We start from the raw sequence: 23,148 nt of genomic DNA, 5'->3' as shown, positions 1-23,148 counted from the left end.
CCCACCTCTGGACTGTGGCATTCTGTTAAAACAGCCTGAACAGACCAAGGCAGAAGCTGGTGCCACGAGTGGGGTGCTGCTGTAACAAATACCTAACACTGTGAAAGTGGCTTCGGAACTGGGTGATGGGTAGAGGCTGGAGAGGTCTGGGGAAGTCTGCTAGGAAAAAACCTACATCATCGTGAACAGACCTTGAAAGGGGATTCCGGTGACAGCCCAGAGAGCAGAGAGCATTGGAGAAAGAGCCTAAGTCGTCTCAGGGCAAAAGGAGGAAGGGATTCCAAGCAAAATGTAGAAGTCGTCTCAGGGCAAAAGGAGGAAGGGATTCCAAGCAAAATGTTGTAGAAAGCCATTCTGACGACAAGAAGGAGAGGCGTGGTATTGGAAAGCGGATGGGGGAGCCCCTGCTATAAAGTGGCGAAGAAGGCGGCTCAGGCGTGTTCAGACGCTGGCATTTTATGGAAGGCAGACCCCAGGTCAAGGGTGTCTAGCTGAACTCTCCGGGGAAAATGTGGGCAGAGCGACCTGGCTCCTCTCCACTACTGACGGGGGAAAGAGAAGTGCCCTCCACCTGGGGTCAGCTGAGGGGCCCCTCCGTGCGGCCTGGCAGGATGGGGGGAACCCGCTGTGCCCTAGGCCAAAGGCAGAGGACTGGTCTCTGGCTTCGTGGCCCAGAGGCGTCTGCCCCGCTCCGTTTCAGACTCTGTTGCCCCAGGCTCCCCCTCCCTAGCTCTCCCTCAGGAGCAGGGTGAGACTCCTCTGTTGTCCCAGGCTCCCCCTCCCTAGCTCTCCCTCAGGAGCAGGGTGAGTGCCCTGCGTCTGCACCCTCAGCCCCGGCCAGCGTTGCGGCTCCGGGACGAGAGTCTAGGCTCTGGGGCTAGAGGGAAGGGACTCCGTGCGTGAAAGGTGCTGAGCTTGGGGGCCGAATGCTGCTGCCCCCTCAGCTCACACAGTCACACACTGGAACTGGGGGAGTGGCCTCTGGGAGGCGGAGCCCCCAGGAGGGCACCGCTGCCCCTGGAAACCCCCCACCCCTCCCCCTCTCCATTGAGCCCTTCCAGCAGACCTGAGCTTCTTGGATCTGACACGAAGCTCCTGTGGCCGAGCTGCCCTCTCACTCAGGCGCTTCCCGTGCTGGGAACAGTTCTGAGCACAGTCTCGGGGCCTGACTGAGCCCCCCCGAGTCCCAAGCTCACAGCTCTCATGCCCAGTTGGGGCAGCAGGATCGGGCTGGCTGGACCCCACGCCTGGGTTCAGTTAGAATGTACACTGGGGAGGAAGCAGACACTTTCCCTCCCCAGGCCTCCTGCCAACCTGACTGCTCCTGTAAAGTGCCCCCCAGAGCAAGACACTGGTCCCCGACCCCCAGAGCAGGACACCAGCCCCGACCCCCAGAGCAGGACTCCAGTCCCCAACCCCCAGAGCAGGACACTGGCCCCCACCACCAGGACGCCGGCCCCCACCCTCAGAGCAGGTCGCCGGCCCCCACCCCCAGAGCAGGACGCTGGCCCCCCACCCCAAGGGCAGGGTGGACGACAGGCTCCGTTCTGATAGCTTTATTGACAGGGTGCAGGTCAGCTTGAGCACAGCCCTCAGTCCAGGCAGCGCCACGTGGCATCACCCTCCGTCCATGGGGTCAGCAGGCCTGGCCCCGCCCCGTCCTCCTGCTGCTCTGGACTTGGGGCCTGGAAGGGGTGGGCGGTGTGGCCAGAGGGGGAGGGTCCCAGGAAAAGGGTGAGGGGCAGGGCCCAGCTGGGCTGGGGCAGGTATCCAGGTGAAGGCAAGCTGCATGTGCCTCGCTCCGATTCTTCGGGCCAAGCTGGCCATGCTGAGGACGATCCTGGGGCTGGGCTTCGCTGATAGGCGCAGCCTCCCCCCCCCACCACAGCCTCAGGACCCAGGCCGGGCAGAGACGCCCTCTGGTTTGGGCGGCCGTAAGGTCAGGGGTATTTCATCAGGGCCCTGCCACACGGGAGCTCAAGCCCAGGGAGGCCAGACCACATCCTGAACTGGGGCCCTAGGGCCTGGCTTTCGCTCCCCCGCCCCAAGCTCGGGGGCACCGTGGCCCACAGCGTTGAAGGGTTAGGGTTAGGGTTAGGCCAGGGCAGGTGGCCCCACCATTCGGGGCCCGTCTGCACATCCCCCGTGACTCCCAGGTGGAAACACCCCGGGCCTGCTCTGAAGGACACTAGGAGGGCCCCCACGAGGAGCACGGCCCTCCCCCCGCAGGGCCCCACAATGACGACGGATACTCAGCCTCTGAGGGCGGGAATCTGTGGAGAGGGGAGGGCAGGGGAGGGGAGAGATGGGGGCACACCCAGAGCCAGAGGCCCCGCTGGTGACGTGGTGGGCCAGGCGGAGGGGGGAGCTCCTGGGAGGGGGGGCCTACAGCAGACACCCAAACCAAAGGGAGCCAGACGCCCCGGGTTGAGTCCTTAGCGACACGTGCAGGGCTGAGGAAGGGAAGGAGGCTGGCAGTCTCGAGGTCGCTGGGGTTGGGGGTGATGAGAAGCACGGCGTGGGCAGTGGGGAGTGGGCACGGGGGGCTCACTCAGAGTGAACCAGAGCCCCAGCCCCCTGCCCAAAGCCGAAGCCCTTGGGCCCGAAGTTCTTTGCGTAGCATCCTGCAGAGAGAAGAGGGGTGAGGACCCCCACTCCCGCCCCAGCACCTGCCGGGGCCTCTGGGCCAGTGAGGCACACAGCACAGCCCTCCCAACATCAACGCAGAGAGTGAGGAGCATCCTGGCTACTCCCCTGCCTCTGAAATCCCAGAAGAGCCATCTGAGGCCAGAGCTCGCGCTAGAAGCAGGGGAGGGAGCCCAGGCCCGGCCCGGCCCGCCCCCGCCCCCCCCGCCCCCCCCGCCCCCCCCCCGCCCCCCCCCGCCCCCCCCGCCCCCCCCCCGCCCCGGCCACGGACCATCCCCCACCCCCACCCCCACCCCCACCCCCACCCCACCCCACCGGGGCTCCTTCTCGGCTGCACACAGAGGCCTCAGGAGACTCCAAGGCTGGAACTGGCCGTCACGTACGGGCCTGACTGCTTAGCTCTCCAGGAAGGGAGGGTGTCGAGGGGAGGCCGCTCACCTTTGCAGTAAATCTCGCCATCCTTGTCGGCCAGGGTGGTGGACTCGAGGCCTTTGCCGCACTTGGCACACCGGAAGCAGGACTTATGCCAGGACTGGGGAGGGAAGGAAAGAGTTAACTCTGCTGCCCCAGCCCGTTCCCTGGAGGCGTGATGAAGACACCTGTGGGGTCTGCCCAGCCTCCCCCACCTCCCGGAGGAGGTGCTGGGGACCGGTGCCGCAGCTGCCCCACGAAGGGCTGGCGGGGCCCTCCAGCCTTGTCCTGACTGCCGACCGGGACTCCTGGTGTGGCTGTGGGCTGTGGGCTGTGGGTCCCAGCCCACCCTGGCCCTGGTTCCAGGCCAGTGGCCCCTCCCTCCTCACGGGCGTGACACACACAGGCTTTTGTGGTCAGCAGGCCCCTGGAGTTCTCGAGGTCCCTCACTGCAGCGGGAGGCTGCAGCCGGGCAGGGGCCGGGTGCAGAGGCGGTGCCTGGCTCCCTGGAAGGAGAAAGGGTCTTCGGGGCTCCAGGAGAAGGCCGGGAGCCAGAGAAGCCCCACTGCTCCAGTGAGGTGCTCAGAGGCCACACGGCCAACAGCCCCTCAGAGGAAGCCAGCCCCAGTCTGCGCCCCGCGGGGGCCAGCCAGACCCCAGGTCAGCCGCCAGCTCCCAGCTGACAGCTCTGCCCAACCCGGAAAGCCGGAGGCCAGCGGTGGCAGACGGGATGAAGCAAAACAAGGCCTTTTAAGGGCAAGGAGGCTCCCTTGCACAGCTGCCCTTTCTGAGCTGGAGATGGAAAGGAATGGCAGGCCCTGGGCCTCCTGGCAGGCAGGCCCACGCATGTTGGCTCCTGCCCAGGGTTCTAGGGGCCTCGGTGTCCGTGCTGAGGGCGCCCCGGCCTCAGCTCGTCCTCGGGGAAGCCCAGGCTGCCCCCTAGTCTCCGGGCAGACAGGGGACAGACTGCCGCCACTGTCCTTGCAGACACAGTCGGGCCCCGCTGGTGGGGTCAGCACCTAAAGTCCTCCTGCTTCTCAGCCCTTCCCCGGCACACACACTGGTCTCCCCCCGCCACCTTTGCCCACAAGAGAACCCCTCCTCCCGAAGGGAGAGAGGGGCCCTCGCTCTAAGACTCCGAGGGGGAATGGAAATGCTGATGCCTAGGTATTTTTTGGTGATTCCCTATTCTCATAGTGAGACACAGCAGAAGAAACACCAACTTAATATTAATCACATCATATCATTTAGTGAACACCAAGGATCTTCACTTCAACCTCACAAGAACCCACAAAAGCAATGACGGTGATGGTAGCTGACTGGCATCGCCACACCCTGGGCACTGCACCGCACCGGGATCCCCGCACCGGCTCTGCTCGGCTTTGACGCCAGCTTGCCTGGCGGGCCTGCCGTGTGCTCTGCTTCAGACGCGGGGCTGCGGCTCAGGGGAGGACCCACCAGCCCAGGCTTCACGCCAAGCAAACAGCGGCCATCCTGCTGGGTTTACAAACCTCTCCCGATGGACAGAGGCGGAGACAAGCTTCACGGGGTAACATGGCCCCAAGAGGAGGCACCAGCAGTCGCAGCCAGCTCCTAGGAGTGGGTAAACCTGTGCTTTCACCTGTAACACGGGTGCGACCCCCTCCCCAGCAGGCCTGGGGCTAGTCGGAGGCCGTGCTTGGTCTAGACCCGTCCTACGTGTCGTCCCCTGTCCACGTGCCCAGCCGCTGCTCAAAGGTGAGAAGCCCCAGAGGCCAAGACTCAGGTCTAGAGAGGCTGCAGACAGGCTCCAGGCCCTGCGGCGTCACAGCTGACCACAGGACCCCAGCCACATCTGCGTGAAGGCCCAGCACTGCCTCCGGGCCCTCCTGAAGAAGCCTCTCCTGCAGCCCTCTGACAGCTCATCTGAGGCCACCTGTCCCTGCAGCCTCTCCAAGGGAGGGTCCCGTTGCACTTTGGTGAGTCGGGGTGGAGTCTACTACTGGAATATCGCAGTGGGGGCCAGGCAAGACAGCCAGACCAAGTTTGCCTCCTAGGGGGCTCTGACGGGCCTGAACCTTGGCTAACTCTGCCCTGGGGGCACAAGAGTGAGTTTCTGCGGATCGTGGGTGGTTCTTAACATTTCTGTATCACAAATCCTTCTGGAGATGTGATGAACGCTATGGCTCTTCTTCCCAGAGAGAGATGTGACCCCACACAGCGATGCACATTCTTTTCAGGGCTGGTGTCCACGTACCCTCAGAGGTCAGCAGACCCCGACTCTGCAGACAGGGGTCGATCAGAAGCTCCTGTGGAGTGTGCTTGTTGTTGTTCAGTCAGGTATTTCCAACTCTTTGCGAATCCAGGGCCTGCAGCACGCCAGGCCTCCCTGTCCTTCACTATTTCCCAGAGTTGGCTCAAACTCATGTCCATCGAGTCGGTGGTGCCATCCAACCATCTCAACCTCTGTCGTCCCCTTCTCCTCCCGCCTTCAGTCTTTCCCAGCATCAGGGTCTCTTCCAGTGAGTCGGCTCTTCACATCAGGTGGCCAAGGTACTGGAGCTTCAGCTTCAGCATCAGTCCTTCCAATGAATATTCAGAACTGATTTCCTTTAGGATGGACTGATTGGATCTCTTTGCAGTCCAAGGGACTCTCAAGAGTCTTCTCCACCACGATTTGAAAACATCAATTCTTCGGCGCTCAGCCTTCTCTATGGACCAATGGTGAGGCTGCTATGATGGGGGATTCAGCTCCTTGGAGACTGGGAGGCCCAGGGAACAGGCAGCCTCACAGACAAAGGGACCCCTTTCATGGTGGGCTCTGAAGCGAAGGGGGAGCTACATCAAGGGCACAGGCTTCCTGGGAGGGAGCGCACTTCAAAGCTCCAGAATGCACGTTTCAGGAACACGTGTGCCCTGCCCCCAGCACGACCTGCCTTACCTTCCCAGCGCCAATCACCTTCTCGGCCGCATAGACGGCCTGGCTGCACCGCGGGCAGCGCTCGGAGCCCCCGATCTTCTGGGCGAACTTGGACGTGTTGGGGTTGGTGGTGGGCCTGTGGCCGGGGGCCCTGCTCAGGGAAAAGCATGCGGTGAGGGGGCAGAGGGGACGGGCCTGGGGGGACGGGCCTGGGGGGGACGGGCCTGGAGGGCGCCAGCCGCCGGCACCTGGCCCAGCCCGCTGCACGGCTATAGATGCCAGGGCTGCAGAGTCGGCTCTGCTGACGGGGCACGCAGCCAGGGCCCGAGGGCCACCTCCACCCACAGGGGACCCACCAGGGCCCGAGGGCCACCTCCGCCCACAGGGGACCCACCAGGGCCCGAGGGTCACCTCCGCCCACAGGGGACCCACCAGGGCCCGAGGGTCACCTCCGCTGAAGGGGGACCCACCAGGGGCCGAGGGCCACCTCCGCTGAAGGGGGACCCACCAGGGGCCGAGGGCCACCTCCGCTGATGGGGGACCCACCAGGGCCCGAGGGCCACCTCCGCTGATGGGGGACCCACCAGGGCCCGAGGGCCACCTCCGCCCACAGGGGACCCACCAGGGGCCCGTAGTATTCCTTCCCCGAGACGTCAGACTCCTCTCAGCCCCAGTTAGAACGCCAGAGTCACCGACAGCTCGTCTGCTAAGAACTGGCCCCCTCTGCCCGCCTGCTGCTGCAGCACATCTGTTACTAGAGACTTCCCAGGAGAAGTCAGCTGACAGGTCGCTCCCATGGGGTGACAACCTGGGCCGAAGCGTGGAGAGTCACCATCCCTTGCGACCATCCCCCAGGGCCAAGGGGCTGGCAGGCTGACTGCCAACACCCAGCTCACAGCAGGTCAGTGGTCGGGGTGCTGGGGGCCTAGTGACACCCATTTCCAGGAAGGGAACCGACACCGGTGAGCCAGGCTGCGAGGTCGTCCGGCTCAGACCCTCAGTGGCTGTGGGGCGCCTTCAAGTCACTGATACTGGCTGGGTTTCTCATCTGCGGACAGAGGACAGGGGCCCAGCAGTTCTCGGGGCCCCTCCCAGTGCACGGAAATGGGCTGGCTGCTCCAGCCCGTCTGCACTTCTGCTCTGGCGGGGCCTGGCGCACAGGAGGGCCTCTGCTCTGGGGGGGGGGCTACTCACTCCTCGTGTCTGATGCCGAGCGACTCCCCCTTGTCCATGCTCAGGGTGCCCGCGCCCTGCCCGTAGCCGTAGCCCTTGGGCCCGTACTTCTTGCCGTAGCAGGACTTGCAGTAAATCTCCTCGCCGTGCACGGCCACAGTGGTGCTGTCCAGGTTCTTCTTGCAGACCACTGCGGGGGGTGCACAGGGCCAGCGGGTCACGGCCAGCCCCCGCCGCCGAAGCTCCCTGGGACGCTGCACACGCAGCGTCCTGACCTCCCAGGAGCCAGGGGCCTGGCGATGGGGCTGCGGTGGTCAGGGAGCCGGGAGGGGAGGAGGGCCTACAGATGCTGGCCCAGCGCCTCTCCCGGAGCCGGGTGGCCTTCCTCGCCGCCTGTCCCGCACCCTGAGAGCTTCCCGAGTTCACGGGGCCAGCGGCCTAGGCCGACCCCACGCCCCAGGGGCCTCACTGCCCTTGACAGACACCACGGGTCCCGACAGAAGAGGAGAAGCAAGAAGGGCAAGGCTGTCCTGCCTCCTGCGATTTGATTCAGAAGGGACGCCCATGGGTGTGGGGGCAGGGGGCAGGGCAGAGACGCTCCCGGGGGGAAGGCCAACATTTATTCAGCGCCCAGCATGACTGGCTTGGAAATGAGATACGGGTTGTGCTCATCGCGACAACGGGATCTCAAGTTTCTAGTCGGAAATCATTTGGCCGCAGGAGGTCAGATGCTGGGAGAAATTCCCTGACTCAGGGAAAAGGGGGATTGGAATGGGGTACACTGGAAGGCCTGCAGAGTGCCCGCAGCCTCCTGTGGGCCTCAGAGCGGCCCTGTGACCCAGAGTGAGAGTGTGGAGCCCAGGGTCACACGGAGCCCAGGCTAGCCCACGTCCAGGGAGCGTCCTGGCCAGGCTACATGCCTCCCCAGCCGTGTCCCCACCAGCAGATGACGACAGTGCCCCCCGAAAGGTGGCTGAGAATTAACTGCGGCCTCGCTGGGGACGTGCTCAGCACAGTGCCCTGCGCACAGTAGGTCATCATGAACGTTGGCTGCCCCAACAGTGTGACACAGAGTGAGCGCCCTGAAGAGCCAGGCCCCAGAAGACCATCAGCATCCAGCCCCCGAGTGCGTGTCTCCAGAGACTCACGTCCCATTGATGTAGGTTTGGGCCTAGGATAACGATAGGGTTCCACGCAGGCCCAGAGATGGGGCAGTCAGTGTGCCCACTGGGATGATGCCCTCAAACACACCCTTCTGAAGAGGGTCCCCGGGAGCAGCCAGCCTCTCTGCCTCTCGAGGAGCACTCAGCTCACCTCTAAGCCCCTTGCCAGTTCCCTTGCCTTGAGACAGATTCCTCCCCCCACCCCCCACCCCCACCCCCACCCCACCGTGTGGCTCTCCGGATCTTAGTTCCCTGAGCAGGGGCCAAACCCAGCCCTTGGCAGCTAAAGCATCGAGTCCTAACCACAGGATCTGCAGGGAGTTCCCAGCCTTCCCCTGGCCTTTAAAGGCCAGCTCTCTGCCCTCACCCCCACCCCTGTGCCAGGTTGGAGACTTCAGACTAAATAAGGACCCTCTTGTCCTGCCTGTGAAATCCCCATGTTCTTCCAGCACGCAGGCAACCAAATATGGGCCACCCCGCCACCTCCCCAGGGCTTGGCTTCAGCCTGGAGGAAGCGGGCACAGCAGGCCAGGGGTTCTAGCATTCCCTTCTAGGGTGGGAAGCTGGGAGTCGGCCTGGAACTGCTTCCCATAAGACCCAGAGTGAACTGGAAATTCCTAAGACTAAACGGGAGGCGGCGAGTGAGACAGAGCAGCCCGGGGACTGAGGTCTCCTTGGGCGACCTTCCCTGCAGGGACCTAGGGGTGCAGCTCAGAGAGGCCCCGGGTCTACAGCTGGCGCCTCCCAACGGCCCCACCGCCTGGCGCCTGCAGGCACGGGGGTGCCGCTGTGGGTGGGGCTGTGAGCACCCGGGGGTGAGGCCAGACCAGCTCTGCCTTCGCATGGGCTGACCTGCCCCAGGACAGGGCTGTCTCAGCTCAGAGACACAGCCTCAGGGCCGATGCCCACAGAGCCAAGGCCCCCAACCTGGGCTGCGCACTGTCTGCTGCTTCTCGGACACTGGGGCGCACTCTGCAAGCCCAGCCCGGGGTCCGTCCCGTCCCCCCAGCCCCGCGCCCGTGGCTTCCCTGACCACCCAGCTGGCGGCCACTCCTCCCCAGCAGCTGCTGTTGGTGATCAAAGCCACATCTGAGGGTGGAGAGGGGTCCTTGGGGCCAGCAGTCTGGACCCTCTCCCTGGCCATCAGTGAGCCCTCTTATGCCCTCTGAGAAAAATAAATGGCCTGAAAATTCCTGAGCGCAGTGAGCTGCTGATGACGCGACACGGCTGTCGGCCTCCTTTGGGCCAGGTGCCAAAGGCTCCGCCCAAGCTCACCGACCACCCGCGGCCAGCACAACCTCGGTCAGCCTCGGCAGGCGCGGGGCCCGCGCTGCCTGCTCTGGAGGTGGCTTCCGGCTGGCCCGCCCACAGCTGGTGGGAGCCAGTGCTCCTTCAGGGCAGGTGGCCCCGGGGACCTGTGTCCCGCGTGGGAGCACGGGCTCCGGAAGCAGTGACCCCACGCTGGGGGGCAGGGCCTGGTCCCCGACAGGCTGGGGCCTCCCCGAGTGCCAGTCTTCTTGCTGCGGATCCCCTGCGCCACGTGGGTGTGTGCACGCATGTGTGTGGACACGTGTGTGCAAGTGTGCATGTCTGCGCGCATGCATGGGTGGGTGGGTGCATGTCTGTGTGTGCACACATGTGTGGATGTATGGATGTGTCCGCACGTGCATGGGTGTGTGCATGCACGTGTGTGCCTGTGCGCGTGTGTGCACACGTATGAATGTGTGTGCCTTGCGTGTGGGCATGTGTGCACACGTGTGAATGTGTGTGTGCCTGTGTGTCTGTGCGTGTGAGGGGGCATGTGTGCACACATGTGAATGTGTGTGGGCGTGTACATGTGTGTCTGTGCATGTGTGTGTGTGTCAGGGAGCAGCTTTCGTTGACTGAACACTCACAACTGCTCCAGCTGCTCCTTTTGTTTCCTGACCCCTTTCTCTCAGTTCCCGCAGCCCTGCTCCATGAAGTAGCTGTTGTTTTCTCCCCTGTAACGTTGAGAAAATGCAGAGAGAGAAGGAGGCACCTGGCCCTCAGCACCCAGAGAACAGAAAGGGGATTCACATCTGGACTCCTGCCCACTGGTTCTGAAGGCTCGGGGCTTGGCCGACACGCTCCTGCCCGCCCAGTGCCACTGCCTGGGCTCAAGGGAAACAGGTCACCTCCTCTAAGCCCCTCGGTTCTGAGCCCGTCAGTCAGGAGCCTGCGGACGTCCTCCCACCTCCAAGCCCCGGCGCTCAGGACACCTGGGCCCTGGCCACGCCCAGCACCCCAGGCACCCAGGCGCCTGCCCACCAGGCAGAGACCAGGGCCCGTCTCCTCCCAGCCGTCGGGATGACATCAACATCCCCTCACCCAGACTGTCGGGCAGAGGTGGGGGCTGAGGGGGCAGGCCTCCCGCCCAGAGATGCTGGGGGAGCCCAGCCCCTCCCCAGATGCAGCTGCCCATGAGGCTGCTGCTGGTGAATTTATCTTTAACTGAGGGATAGTTGACATGTCTGTGTCCATTGCCCAAAGACGTAGACTCAGGCAAACTTTGGGAGACGGTGAGGGACAGGGAGGCCTGGCGTGCTAGGGGTCCATGGGGTCACACGGAGTCGGACACGACTGGGCAACTGAACAATAGTTGTTGACATATTATGTTATGACATGTCAGCTATACAACACCGAGCTTCACCTTTTTAAAAGTTATCACCTGTGACTATTATAAAGTGCTGGCCGTGCGCCCTGCGCTCTCTGCAACACATCCTCGTAGCTTCTTCATCTTACACGTAACTGCACCTTTTAATCCTCTCCCAGGCTTGCTCCCCTCATGAGTGTATCTGTGATTTCTGTGGCCCTTTAACAGAGGGTAGCCTGGGTGCAGGGGTTGGTGAAAGCTTGGGCTAAAAGTGTCTTGCTCTTAAGTGCCGGGATTGTGGCAGGGAGAGAGGGAAGACAGAGTGAGTGGGAAGTTTTCCCCGCTGGGTCTTTCTGGCTTGGCACTCAGGCCCTGGAGTGTCCACCCCCTTCAGCTTGGCCGGCCAGCCCCCCACAGCCCCCACCTCCGCCTCGGAAACAGCTTCTGAGGAACACAGCGCCTCCCCGCCCCGCTGCGCTCCTGCCAAATGTCAGGCTGTTCCCGACCGCCGCCCCTCCCGAGGACCGCCCCCCGGGGCTGGCCGCGGCCGTCCCCACGGCGACGGCGGCCTGGGGGGCACTCACTGCACAGAAAGCAGGATCTGTGGAAGCTGCCGCCTTCGCACTGGACCTCCTCCGCAAAGTACACCGTCTTCCGGCACACCCCGCACGTCTTGCCTCCTCCCCAGTTCGGCATCCTGGAAGTAGACACGGAGAAGAGGATGGGCTTTCCAGGAAGGTGGAGACCCTGATGGCCCAGGACAGGGCCTGGGGCAGAGGCCTCCCCGCCGGCAACCGGGGCTTCCCACCCCGGAGCCCACAGGGGACCGCTGCGCCCCCCACCCCTGCCAGCCCTCTAGGACACAAACTCACACAAGACACAGGCTGTCGCAGAAACAACAATAAACCCTTTGCTGTGTGCGTCAGGCGGACGGATCTCACAGCAGAAGAAACAGGTAAGCTAGAACTCATAAGACACAAACTGTGTCGGGTCTGAAACAGGCAAAACTCACACTGTCGGGAGGGACACGTGTGAGAGCTAAAGACAAGGCTGAGCATCAGAGACTACTCCCTGAGATTCGGCACCTCAAAGACAGGGAAAAGGGGGCCGCCAGGGGTCATCACATGGGGTCTCCTGCCGTAATTACCCTTCAAACTACGCAGATCAGTTCAGTTCAGTCGCTCAGTCGTGTCGGACTCTTTTTGAGACCCCGTGAATCACAGCACGCCAGGCCTTCCCTGTCCATGACCATCTCCCGGAGTTCACTCAGACTCATGTCCATCGAGTCCGTGATGCCATCCAGCCATCTCATCCTCTGTCGTCCCCTTCTCCTCCTGCCCCCAATCCCTCCCAGCATCAGAGTCTTTTCCAATGAGTCAACTCTTCGCATGAGGTGGCCAAAGTACTGGAGCTTCAGCTTTAGCATCATTCCTTCCAAAGAAATCCCAGGGCTGATCTCCTTCAGAATGGACTGGTTGGATCTCCTTGCAGTCCAAGGGACTCTCAAGAGTCTTCTCCAACACCACAGTTCAAAACCATCAATTCTTCGGCGCTCAGCTTTCTTCACAGTCCAACTCTCACATCCATACATGACCACAGGAAAAACCATAGCCTTGACTAGATGGACCTTAGTCGGCAAAGTAATGTCTCTGCTTTTGAATATGCTATCTAGGTTGGTCATAGCTTTTCTTCCATGGAGCAAGCATCTTTTAATTTCATGGCTGCAGTTACCATCTGCAGTGATTTTGGAGCCCAAGAAAAGAAAGTCTCTCACTGTTTCCATTGTTTCCCCATCTATTTGCCATGAAGTGATGGGACCGGATGCCATGATCTTCGTTTTCTGAATGTTGAGCTTTAAGCCAACTTTTTCACTCTCCTCTTTCACTTTCATCAAAAGGCTTTGTAGTTCCTCTTCACTTTCTGCCATAAGGGTGGTGTCATCTGCATATCTGAGGTTATTGATATTTCTCTTGGCAATCTTGATTCCAGCTTGTGCTTCATCCATCCTAGCATTTCTCATGATGTACTCTGCATATAAGTTAAATAAGCACAGTGACAATATACAGCCTTGACGTCCTCCTTTTCCTATTTGGAACCAGTCTGTTGTTCCATGTCCAGTTCTAACTGTTGCTTCCTGACCTGCATATCGGTTCCTCAAGAGGCAGGTCAGATGGTCTGGAATTCCCATCTTTTTCAGAATTTTCCACAGTTTGTTGTGATCCACACAGTCAAAGGCTTTGGCAGAGTCACTAAAGCAGAAGTGTTAGGGGAACCATGCTGATTGAAACTGCCCACCCTGGCCAGGCACCATAGTATCCATTTGCATGAGTTGTTTTATGACAGGAGATCCTGATAAGGAATACGGAACTAATAAGCCACCACCAACCGGAAGAGCTCGGGAAAGGTCTAAAGGAGACACCATGTGTCCGTCCACTTCCCCGAACCCCTCTCGCTAGCATCCATCTTGGCTGAGTGACGCGTGCGCCACCAGGAAAGACTCAATTAGAATGATTGGCCGAAGACCACCCGGAAACTAATCCCATTGCCATGAAACCCGAGACTGCGGGCCACGCAGCAGAGCAGTTCTGGGTTCCTTACCCTGCTGCTCTCCACCCGAGTGCCCTTTCCCAATAAAATCTCTTGCTTTGTCAGCACGTGTCTCCTCGGACAATTCATTTCCGAGTGTTAGACAAGAGCCCAGTATCGGGCCCTGGAAGGGGTCCCCCTTCCTGGAACAGAAGTAGATGTTTTTCTGGGACTCTCTTGCTTTTTCAATGATCCAGCAGATGTTGGCAATTTGATCTCTGGTTCCTCTGCCTTTTCTAAATGCCGCCTGAACATATGAAGTTCACAGTTCACGTACTGTTGAAGCCCGGCTTGGAGAATTTTGAGCATTACTGTGCTAGCATGTGAGATGAGTGCAATTGTGTGGTAGTTTGAGCATTCTTTGGCATTGCCTTTCTTTGGGATTCGAATGAAAACTGACCTTTTCCAGTCCTGTGGCCACTGCTGAGTTTTTTCCAAATGTGCTGGCATAGTGAGGGCAGCATCTTCACAGCATCATCTTTTAGGATTTGCAATAATAGCTCAGCTGGAATTTCATCACCTCAACTAGCTTTGCTCCTCGTGATGCTTCCTAAGGCCCATTTGACTTCACATTCCAGGATGTCTGGCTCTAGGTGAGTGACCACATCATCATGATTATCTGGGTTGTGAAGATCTTTTTTGTACAGTTCCTCTGTGTATTCTTGCCACCTCTTCTTAATATCTTCTGCGTCTGTTAGGTCCATACCATTTCTGTCCTTTATTGAGCCCATCTTTGCATGAAATGTTGCCTTGGTATCTCTAATTTTCTTGAAGAGACCTCGAGTCTTTCCCATTCTGTTGTTTTCCTCTATTTCTTTGCACTGATCACTAAAATAGGCTTTCTCATCTCTCCTTGCTCTTCTTTGGAACTCTGCATTCAGATGGATGTATCTTTCCTTTTCTCTTTTGCCTTGCGATTCTCTTCTCAGCTATTTGTAAGGGCTCCTCAGACAGCCATCTTGCCTTTCTTTTTCTTGGGGATGGTCTTGATCTGAACCTCTGTCCATAGTTCTTCAGGCATTCTATCAGATCTCATCCCTTGAATCTATCTGTCACTTTCACTGTATAATCGTAAGGGATTTGATTTAGGTCATACCTGAATGGTCTAGTGGTTTTCCCCACTTTCTTCCGTTTGAGTCTGGATCTGGCAGTAAGGAGCTCATGATCTGAGCCACAGGCAGCTCCCGGTCTTGCTTTTGCTGAGTGTGCAGAGCTTCTGCATGAGCTCTGTAAGTCCCCACATGTAGGCCTTCTATGCTCTTTTGCATGTACAATTTAGCGCACCGGACTTTCCCTTAGCTACAAGACAGGGCTTGCAGGGTCTTTCCTCCCTGATCAGGGATCAAACCTACGCCCTCGTATTGAACATCTCAAGTCTTAACCCCCCGGGAATTTCACCCCCTCCAAAAAAAACTCAATTTTTTTTAAAAAGCAGGAGTCAGACACAGAGGGCAGGACTGAAGCTTTAGAGTCCATTAGGGTGGGGGGAGGGGGGAGCGTTTGTAAAATCTGATTTCCCAGTACCACCCCCAACCCAACAAATCACGACCTCTGAGGACGGGGCACAGAACAGGACTATTTAACAAGCACCCAGGTGGCTCTGAAGGCAGCAGCCTGGGACAAGCTGAGAAGCTTGAGGTTGGTTCTGAGCTGGGGTCCACGAGGCCAGGCGGGTTCAGTCCTTTTCTGACCCTGCCGCCCACTGCTGTGTGTTCCCTGGGCAAGGGAGCTAGCCTTTGTAAACCTTCGTTTCTGCATCTGTAAAATGGGGACAGAAGCAGAAGCTACACCACAGGTTACTTCTGGGGAGTCAGGGAGGCACGGCTCAGTGCCTGACCCAGGGCTGCAGGGTCAGAGCCCAGGACCGGGAACGGCGACCCTTCCAGCTTTTTGGACAGAAGTGCACGGGGGAGGGACTCCATGGGAAGACTGGGGTGCTGGGAAACGGTGGGGGGCCGGGGAGGAGTACCCTCCATGGGAACTCAGGGATGGGCACCCAGGGCGGTGTTGGCAGCTGGAGTCTGGGCAGGGGCAGGGGGCATGGTCCCTACCGCCAGGGGCTTCCCATCGGATGCAGTGCAGGGAGGAAGCTTGCCCCCAAAACGTCTCTGTGCCATGTGGATTATTTCAAGCTGAAAACAATCAAGGCCCAAGAGACTCAGGAAGAAACATCAACCTTCCCTCAAATGCCTAAAAGAATTTCGATAGAGGGCTAGTTCCCCAATGCCGCAGTTTCCAGAGATCTCTGTGAAGAACACAGGCCGGGTGTGGTGGGGAAAGCAGGCGGGGCCAGGAGGCCATGCACTCTGTGTCCCCTCATCTCCGCCCGGCCCGGCAAACACTGGTTTCCAAACATTTGCTCTTCCTTCTCCATGTCAACTGGCTTCCTCGCCTCTGAAGTCCCAAACCACTGCCCCAGCTTCCTCTTTTGGCTTTAGCTGAGCATGGAATTTGATGTGAGGGTTTGGGCCACTCTGGGAGTTACTCGGTTTTTGGGGGTCTCTCCCAGGAAGACATGTTATTAAGCTTTGATTTTCTCCTGTTCATCTGTCTCAGGTCAAGGTAACTCTTTTCAAGTTAGAAGGAGCTAGGAGGGTGGAGGGAAATTTCTTCCCCAACAGTGGACACAGGTGTCGGCTCAAGGAGGAAGTCCAGCCAGGTTCACTACCATGTCCCCAGTCTGCGAGTGTCTAGCACACAGGTGTTTGTACAGGAGTGTGCGCCTGGCACACAGGTGTTCACATAGGTGTCTGAGATGTCAGCCCCCCTAATGCTCAGAGCCGCAGCCCAAGGCCCGCAATGTGCTCAGTGGGATGTGCGGGCTGAGAACAGGCTCCTGTGGGTGAGGGGTGCAGGGAGCGGGGACGCTCACTCTCCACGGCCTCTGCTCTGTCTCCCCGCCCCGAGGTGGGGTTCCTCTGGCCCCACTGCTCTTGTGGTCACCCCGCCGAGCACTTTCACTGACCACTGACCTTAACCTCTGCCCTGAGCCTAGGCTCACACACCCAGTTTCAGGGAAGCACCTTGATTTCAACACCAGCCACCAGAACTCATCACCTTTTCTCTCCAACATGCTCCATTTTGTTGATGGAACCATAATCTTCTCTGATCACTAAGGAATGTCATCCTAAACCCCAGAATGGGGAGGATCTCTGTTCTCCACTCCACCCACTCACCCCAAACTCTGACCTCCCCGCCTCTCCAGGCCTCTTCTCACCAGAGGTTCACTGACTCTCAATAGCCCCCTTCTCCTTGGGAATCAGCCCAGTTTTCATCCAGGGCACTGGACCTAACCTGACTGCCAAGGTTCCTGGCCCGGGCTCAGCTCCCATACCCCCAGGGCGGGTCCCTGAGGCCCCGCTGTTCCTCCGGCCCCCTGTGGCAGGGCTGCAAAACTACCTCGGTGACGGACAGCCAGGTGGGTGTAGTGTGGTCATTGCAGTCGGCCTAACCTCCAGCCTCCTCCTGACCCTTCCTTGCTGCAGAACCCCATTCAAATCAGGCAGCCCCCGCTTCCTCAAGTGACCCCTAGGGGCGGGGAGACAGAGCAGAGGCCGTGGAGAGTGAGCGTCCCCGCTCCCTGCACCCCTCACCCACAGGAGCCTGCTCTCAGCCCGCACACCCCACTGAGCATATTGCAGGCCTTGGGCTGCGGCTCTGAGCATTAGGGGGGCTGACATCTCAGACACCTATGTGAACACCTGTGTGCCAGGCACCAGGGCAGAGCCTGGACCCCAAAGTCACCCAGTGGCTCCAGTCCCCTGAGGGGCGGTGCAGGCACAGCCGCGAGCAGGGTGGGGAGTCCTGGGGGACGAGCCAGTTCCCATAGAGACATATGGGTTCCCTCCTGCCTCTTGACAGGTGCCAGAACGTGACCCCTGAACCCCAGCCTTCAGCATTCGGCAGACAGCCTGCCCCGAGCCTGCAGACCCACCGTGTGCTGGGCGGTCTGCAAGCGCCATCCACCATTCCTGGCCACCCGGAGGCGGGGACCTGCCCAGGGCACAGATGAGGACCCGGGGTGGGGGAGGCCTGCAGTCGGGGCTGTGGTGAGGCTGGCCACCCAGCCCCATGCTGGCCCTCTGCGCTTAGCGGACAAGGCTTGGGGACATGGGGACCCGAGGGCTCCTGCCTCGCCTTGTCCCGCCCCTGAGCCCACAGGCTTTGTCCTCCAGCCTTGGGACACCCCTGAGCGGGGAGGTTCTCTGACCGCGCGGTGGGGAGCCGTTCCTAGCCGTGGTTTGCTCCCGACACAAAAGCCCTCCTCCCTCGGGGGGCCAGTGTCCAGAAGGGCCTGGGAACCTGAGGCGGGAAACTGTCCAGGCTGCCTCCCAGCCGGGGCCCCCCAAACTGTGGGGAGGTCCCCTTCAGGAACCCAGGGGACAGACAGGGCTTGGCATCCTGGGGCAAAGAGCACTGCCCAGGCCATGGGCACCCCCCCCCCCGCCCTCGTGAGGACCCCTTGGGAATCTATGGGTTGGGGGCTCAGCTGGGGGCCTGGCCACCTCCTTCCACCGAGGAGGTTCCTGCTCCACCCACTCCCTCCTGCCAGCCTGAGTCCAGCTGATGGAGCCTGATTGCCTTAAAAGGAAACCTACTTCCCAGACCATCTGGAGTTCAACAGGGACGCCTGGCCCCCTCTCAGCTGTCTCCTCAGGCCTGGGGGCAGAGGCCCCCTCCCCCGCAGGAGACGGTGGCGGGGGGGGGGGGGCCGGGGGGCAGTGGGGGCGGGGGAGGGGGCCAGGCAGTGCAGAGGTCGGGGAAGGGGATATGGACCCATCTCTTCCCAGCTGAAGGGTCAGGCTCCCTTCCTCTGCGCTTCCGTGTGCTCCTCCCTAGGTCAGGCCATCCGCTGACTCCAAGTCTCGAGTCTCATTCTGAGGGTCGGGGGGGAAGGACAGCAGCAGCCCAGGGCCTGGCGTGCGGTGGGTCCCGCTCCTGAGGGCCCCCCAGGGCTGGACGTGCTCTGTCCTTGCCCCAGGCCATGTCTGCTCCGCGTGCCGACCCTGTGGACACACAGCCCTGACCCCTGGGTGTTTGGGTTTGTCCACTTCACCGTGTCTACAATCCCCACTGAGCAGTGGGCTTCATCTCCTGTGGGACGGCTGGAGATGCCCGGGCAGCTACTCCCCTGAGACGTCAAGGCTTTCAGGGCCGCCAGAAGCTAGAAGCCCGGGACTGGATTCTCCCGACCAGCGCCCGGGTCGGCCCGCTGCCCCCAGCCTCGTCCAGCTGCAGCATGAAGACCGGCTCACGGCTCCTCTGTCCTGGGAGCAGAGACCCGGCCAGGCTCCGGGCCCGCGGAGGACAGAGATGCTCACGTTCCGCCAGTGCCCAGGGCACTCACGGTTCATCTAAGACACCGGCTCGGCGATGTCAGCCCTTAACCACTGGCCGCCCGCGTCTGAGGGAAGGTCTCCCCTCCTCAGATCAGTGACCTGACGGCATTCCCCGCCGTGTCTTTGTCCCCAGTGGAAAATCCCAAACTTCTCTGTTCCAAAGCCTCCTGCTCCCCAGGGACAGAGGGCAACTCCTGGGCCCAGAGCGCAGGTCCCCTCCACACGGTATGGCTGGGAAGGGCTCGCTGGGCTGGGTGGTGGGCTGGGCGGGGCCTGGCTGGGCTGGGTGGTACCTGGCCAGGTGCACACGGGAGCTGTCATCCTTTCCAATCTGCTGCTCAAGCCTTTCCCCGCCCCTACACCGGAGGGCAGCCAAGGAAGGAGGGGTCCCCAGAGAAACAGAGTCGGGGAAACCGTCCTGCCCTGAAAGATGTAGTCAGTCACTGCAGGGGCGCAAGGACCGACATGGGGTGCAGGCTCGGCCTCAGCATCACACGGTTCCCGGAACTCTGCAGGCGACTCAGCCCGCCAGCACCCCGTGCGGGCCCCACGGGGCTCCAACCCGGTGTCACCCTGCTCCCTCTCTCCCTGCTCTGAGCTCTCCCTTCAAGCCCAGGCCCTGAGGTCCTCGTGGGGCGGTGACTGCGCCCCTCATGCCTTTACCAGCAGGGCACTCCCCACAGGGTTCAGAATCTGAAGGTCAACAAAGGTAGAAACAGCGGGCTAGGATTTAAGCATTTTCAAACTGTCACAGGCAGCCTGATATTGTGACAAGGTGCCATAGATTAACCAACAGATAAAGTTCATTTGCTTTCATCTGGGATGATGTCAATTTAGTAACAATTGGTTACCCACGCTGAAAAGGTCTGAATTATTTTCCTGGATTAAATTTTTTAAAGCAAAAACAAAGCACATGAGCCCTTAGCCCTTGTAAAACAGGCTGCTTGCAGCTGACAGGTCAGGCAGCCCCCTCGGGCCCTGCAGAAAGGCAGCACCACAGACGGGGGTCTGCTCGCCTCGCGTAGGAGTCAGACGCTGTCTCCCGCCCCAGGAAGCCGAGGAAAAGCTAAGCGCCTCCGCATTTACACTCTTTACCATATATGGAATCACTCGGCGATGACGTCAGATGAATTCCTGGGGAGCTGCGTAGTTGCAAGCCCAGCGTCACCGCAGAAATTCCTGACCACTGGGTCTGTGGGCGCCCACCCCTGCCCGCCCCAACCCAGCTCTGCACCTGGCTTCTCCTCGGGAAGGCTCTTCTCCAGGCTGCTTCTCTTTCCTGCCAACCTAACACTGAAATCCAAACACACATCAGATTGGGTGAGAGCGCATCCCCGGGACCCAGACCCCAACTTCCGGGGGCCCCCCCTCCCCACACTGTAGAGGACCCAGTGGCGGCAAGTTCTAGCTAGATCCCTTCCACATTCCCACTAGCAGAGCCGCATCCTCCCTAAGCAGCGTGTAAGCTACCCTCAAGCTCTTTGTAAAGCACGTCTGTCTCGGGAGGGGCGGATCTGTCCCTGGAGAGCTGATCAGAGACAGGAAAGGCAGAGTGACCGGGAGGCTGGGTGTGGGCCTGGAAGGTGTCTGCCTGTGTCTCAATGGCGGCCTTTGACCCAGAGAGAGTCACTGGTCACCTCTGAGCCCCAGCTTCCACCCCACCTCACAGGCTGCCCCAGACGAGACGGCTAAGGACGCAGGCCAGTCCCGGGCCGGGTGAGCACAGACGTCAGCCAGCTGTTCTCTCGGGAAATGCCAGCTCTCCTGCCCAGGGTCGGGACTCTTTCCTTATTTGCCGACACATCTGAGGGTGGCAAGTGGCGACCTTTATTCTCCTCAGTGCCTCAATATATCCAATGCACGACTCCCCCGTCCTCTCCAAGCCAACCTCACAAGAAGCCAGCTTACAGAAACTTCAGCTCCAGCAGCCTCTCAAAGAAGCCTCCCCAGTCTGCCTTCACCAGGAGGCCCGCAGTTAATGGAAACCTGACCTGGGCCTCAGTGTCGGGCACGCCGGGCCACACGGGTTTGCAAGGGTCACACGTGCCCAGCAGGGCAGGTGGGCTACGAGCCCACATCTACCCATTCACTCACCAAATGTCTACTGCCAGCCAACCAGGTGCCAACACTACGCTCCCGGCCAGGAAGGCCCTGCCAGGATCACAAGGCAGAGAGATCTGCTGTAAGAGAAGGGACACCTGGGCCAGGAGGGCAGGTGCTGGGCAGCCCAGGGGCAGGGTGGGGCCTGCAGACCTGTGCCAACAGTTTCTCCCCAGCGACCCCCAGACCCTTTAAAGAGTCAGCGCTGCCCCTCCCCCTCCAAGCACACCCTCTCCGGAGTAAATCTCCTTCCTTGTCCGCCTCCTCCGCCCCGGATTTCCTCCCTGCAGGACTGGGTCCTTCCCTGGGAGACAGCGAGCAGTGCAGGCTTCAATCCAGCCACAAGGACAGTCTCTCTGGAAAGAGGTGGCCGGGGCCCCCAGCCTGAGCCCACCTTGCCTCTCAGGGGCTGACAGTAAGTGGCGGCACGGAACACGAGCCCCAGGGAGTGCCCGGATCCCAGCTGCTCTCTGAGATGACAGGGGGGTGGCCAGCTCCTCTGGCCTCTCCAGCTTCTGGGAGGCAGCAAGGCCGGCGGCAAAGACAACGGGCCCCGCCCTCCCAGGACCGCGGGCACGGAAGCAGAGCCCGGCTTCCAGGCCGGCAGAGTATCCGGGTCAGTCTGCCTCGGCATCACCTCCACAAGTTGAGGCCCCGCTTCCACCAGAGCCCCGCGGGCCTCCAGCAGCTACTGCGCCAGGACCCCCAGGCCAAGTCCCCCCAGCTGGGAGGGGCTGCACACCCGTCCACGCCCAGGAGCAGGGGCGGGGCCCAGGCCTCCAGGGAGGGGCGGAGCCCACCCCCGCTCCCGTCTAGCCCCGGATCTCGATAAGATCACTAACGGCGGAACTGGACCAGCGTTTGCTGCACACTCGGAAGCTGTGAGCGCGGAGGACGCGCCTGCCTGCAGGCTGCTGGTTGGGAACGGGTTGCAACTTGCTTCAAGTGTGCTCACAGCGCCCCTTCCTGCCCCCCGGCCTTCGGGACTGAGGCTGCAAACACTGTGGCTTCCTCCAGGCTTGGGTGGTGGTCCCCGCGCCGCGCCAAGTCCCGGGGCGTCAGGGGTGAAGGCGGCGAGGCGACCTCCATCTAGCCCCTCGCAAAAGGGGAAACTCGCACCCGCGCTCCGGGCACAGCTGTGCCAGGCGGGCCCCCACCCGCCCGCCGCACGTTCCCCCCGGGCAGGAGGGGTGGCACGGATGCCCTCATCCCCCGCCGCACAAGGAGCGTCAGTGCGCGCAGAATCGCCCATTGTCCCGCCGCGGGACCCGCCGGGGGAGGGACCCGCCTGCGTCCCGGCGCCCGGGGCAGTAAGGGGCCCCGCGCTAACTGGAAAGAGAACCGCGGCCACTTCACCCCTCTCCTCCGCCCGCGCCCACCCAGCGCCCCTTTTTCTTGCGACCCTCCCTGTAGCATCCCTGGAGGCGGCGGCGGGGCTGGAAGGCCAGGGGCGCCCTGAGCGCGCGGGCAGGCGCTCCGGCGGGTGGGGGACCTGGGCGCTCGGCGCTCCGGCGGGTGGGGGACCTAGGGCGCTCAGCGCTCCGGCGGGTGGGGGCCTGGGTGCTCGGCGGCGCGCGGACCGGGCGTCCGAGCCCGGGGCGCACTCACCTGGCAGCGGCCGAGCGCGGCAGGCGGCGGGCAGGCGAGAGGGCAGGCTCTGGAAACGAGGCTGGGCGCGCCGGCCCGTGCGCAGTTTTGTTCCGCTCGGGGAGGGCGTGTCCGGGCCGCGCCAACCCACAGGCTTTGCACACCGCACCAAGCCGGCGCCGATGTCACCGCCCCGGGCTGATGTCACGGCGCAGGGCTGCCCCCACGGCCGGCCCGCGCCGGCTGAGCTCCGGGGAACCCCCGTGCGCCCCTCCGCAGAGGAAGCAGCGAATCTCTGTGCCCGGAACTTCTCAGCCGTCCCGGCCGCCGGACGAGGGTGGAGACACACGTGATCCGTCATCCACGATCCAAGAGCCCAGATAAACGTGTGCCGCATGAGAAGGGGGGTCGTCGTGTTTGATGTCCTGGTAGCAGGAAGTCAGGGACTCGGGGAAGGGGCGCCGCGCCTCGGTTAGGACATCACGCCCCCTCAGGTCTGATCCCGCCCCTTCCGCATCCCCGCTGGTCCCCAGGCTTGGACCGCCCACCCCTAGGCCTCGGTCCCAGTCTGTGAAGGGAGTACTCCACAGGGAAGCGGGGCTGTGGCGGGCAGGGGAGATCCTATAGGCT

The 23,148-nt window shown here is 61.4% G+C and overlaps 1 protein-coding gene across 2 annotated transcripts; it reads right to left on the bottom strand.

The window, feature by feature from the left end:
* Positions 1–1,558: 1,558 nt before the first annotated feature.
* Positions 1,559–22,634, bottom strand: CSRP1 (cysteine and glycine rich protein 1). 2 transcript variants are annotated; one of them, XM_068985927.1, is made up of 6 exons: positions 22,540–22,634; positions 11,491–11,603; positions 7,151–7,319; positions 5,978–6,107; positions 3,085–3,178; positions 1,559–2,624 (listed from the first exon to the last, which is right to left on the bottom strand). In XM_068985927.1, exons 2-6 carry the CDS (start codon positions 11,600–11,602, stop codon positions 2,548–2,550), a joined length of 582 nt encoding a protein of 193 aa, XP_068842028.1. In that variant the 5' UTR covers position 11,603; positions 22,540–22,634; the 3' UTR covers positions 1,559–2,547. The 2 variants fall into 2 exon arrangements, with proteins under 2 accessions (XP_068842028.1, XP_068842029.1); XM_068985928.1 differs by lacking the exon at positions 22,540–22,634 and adding an exon at positions 20,066–20,094.
* Between the last annotated feature and the right edge of the window lie 514 nt (positions 22,635–23,148).

This window comes from Capricornis sumatraensis, chromosome 14 (assembly GCF_032405125.1).
Source record: "Capricornis sumatraensis isolate serow.1 chromosome 14, serow.2, whole genome shotgun sequence".
In the NCBI taxonomy this organism is placed as follows: Eukaryota; Metazoa; Chordata; class Mammalia; order Artiodactyla; family Bovidae; genus Capricornis; species Capricornis sumatraensis.
The sequence above is the reverse complement of the archived record's forward strand: the minus strand, read 5'-3'. Positions and strand labels throughout refer to the sequence as shown.

Bases quoted from the DNA above. Each gene is read 5' to 3' on its own strand.
- CSRP1 (XM_068985927.1), bottom strand. From the start codon at position 11,602: ATGCCGAACTGGGGAGGAGGCAAGACGTGCGGGGTGTGCCGGAAGACG. The intron at 7,320-11,490 runs GTGAGTGCCCCC...CACCCCCCGCAG, and splicing joins CAGATCCTGCTTTCTGTGCA to TGGTCTGCAAGAAGAACCTG. The intron at 3,179-5,977 runs GTAAGGCAGGTC...TTCCCTCCCCAG, and splicing joins AGGTGATTGGCGCTGGGAAG to TCCTGGCATAAGTCCTGCTT.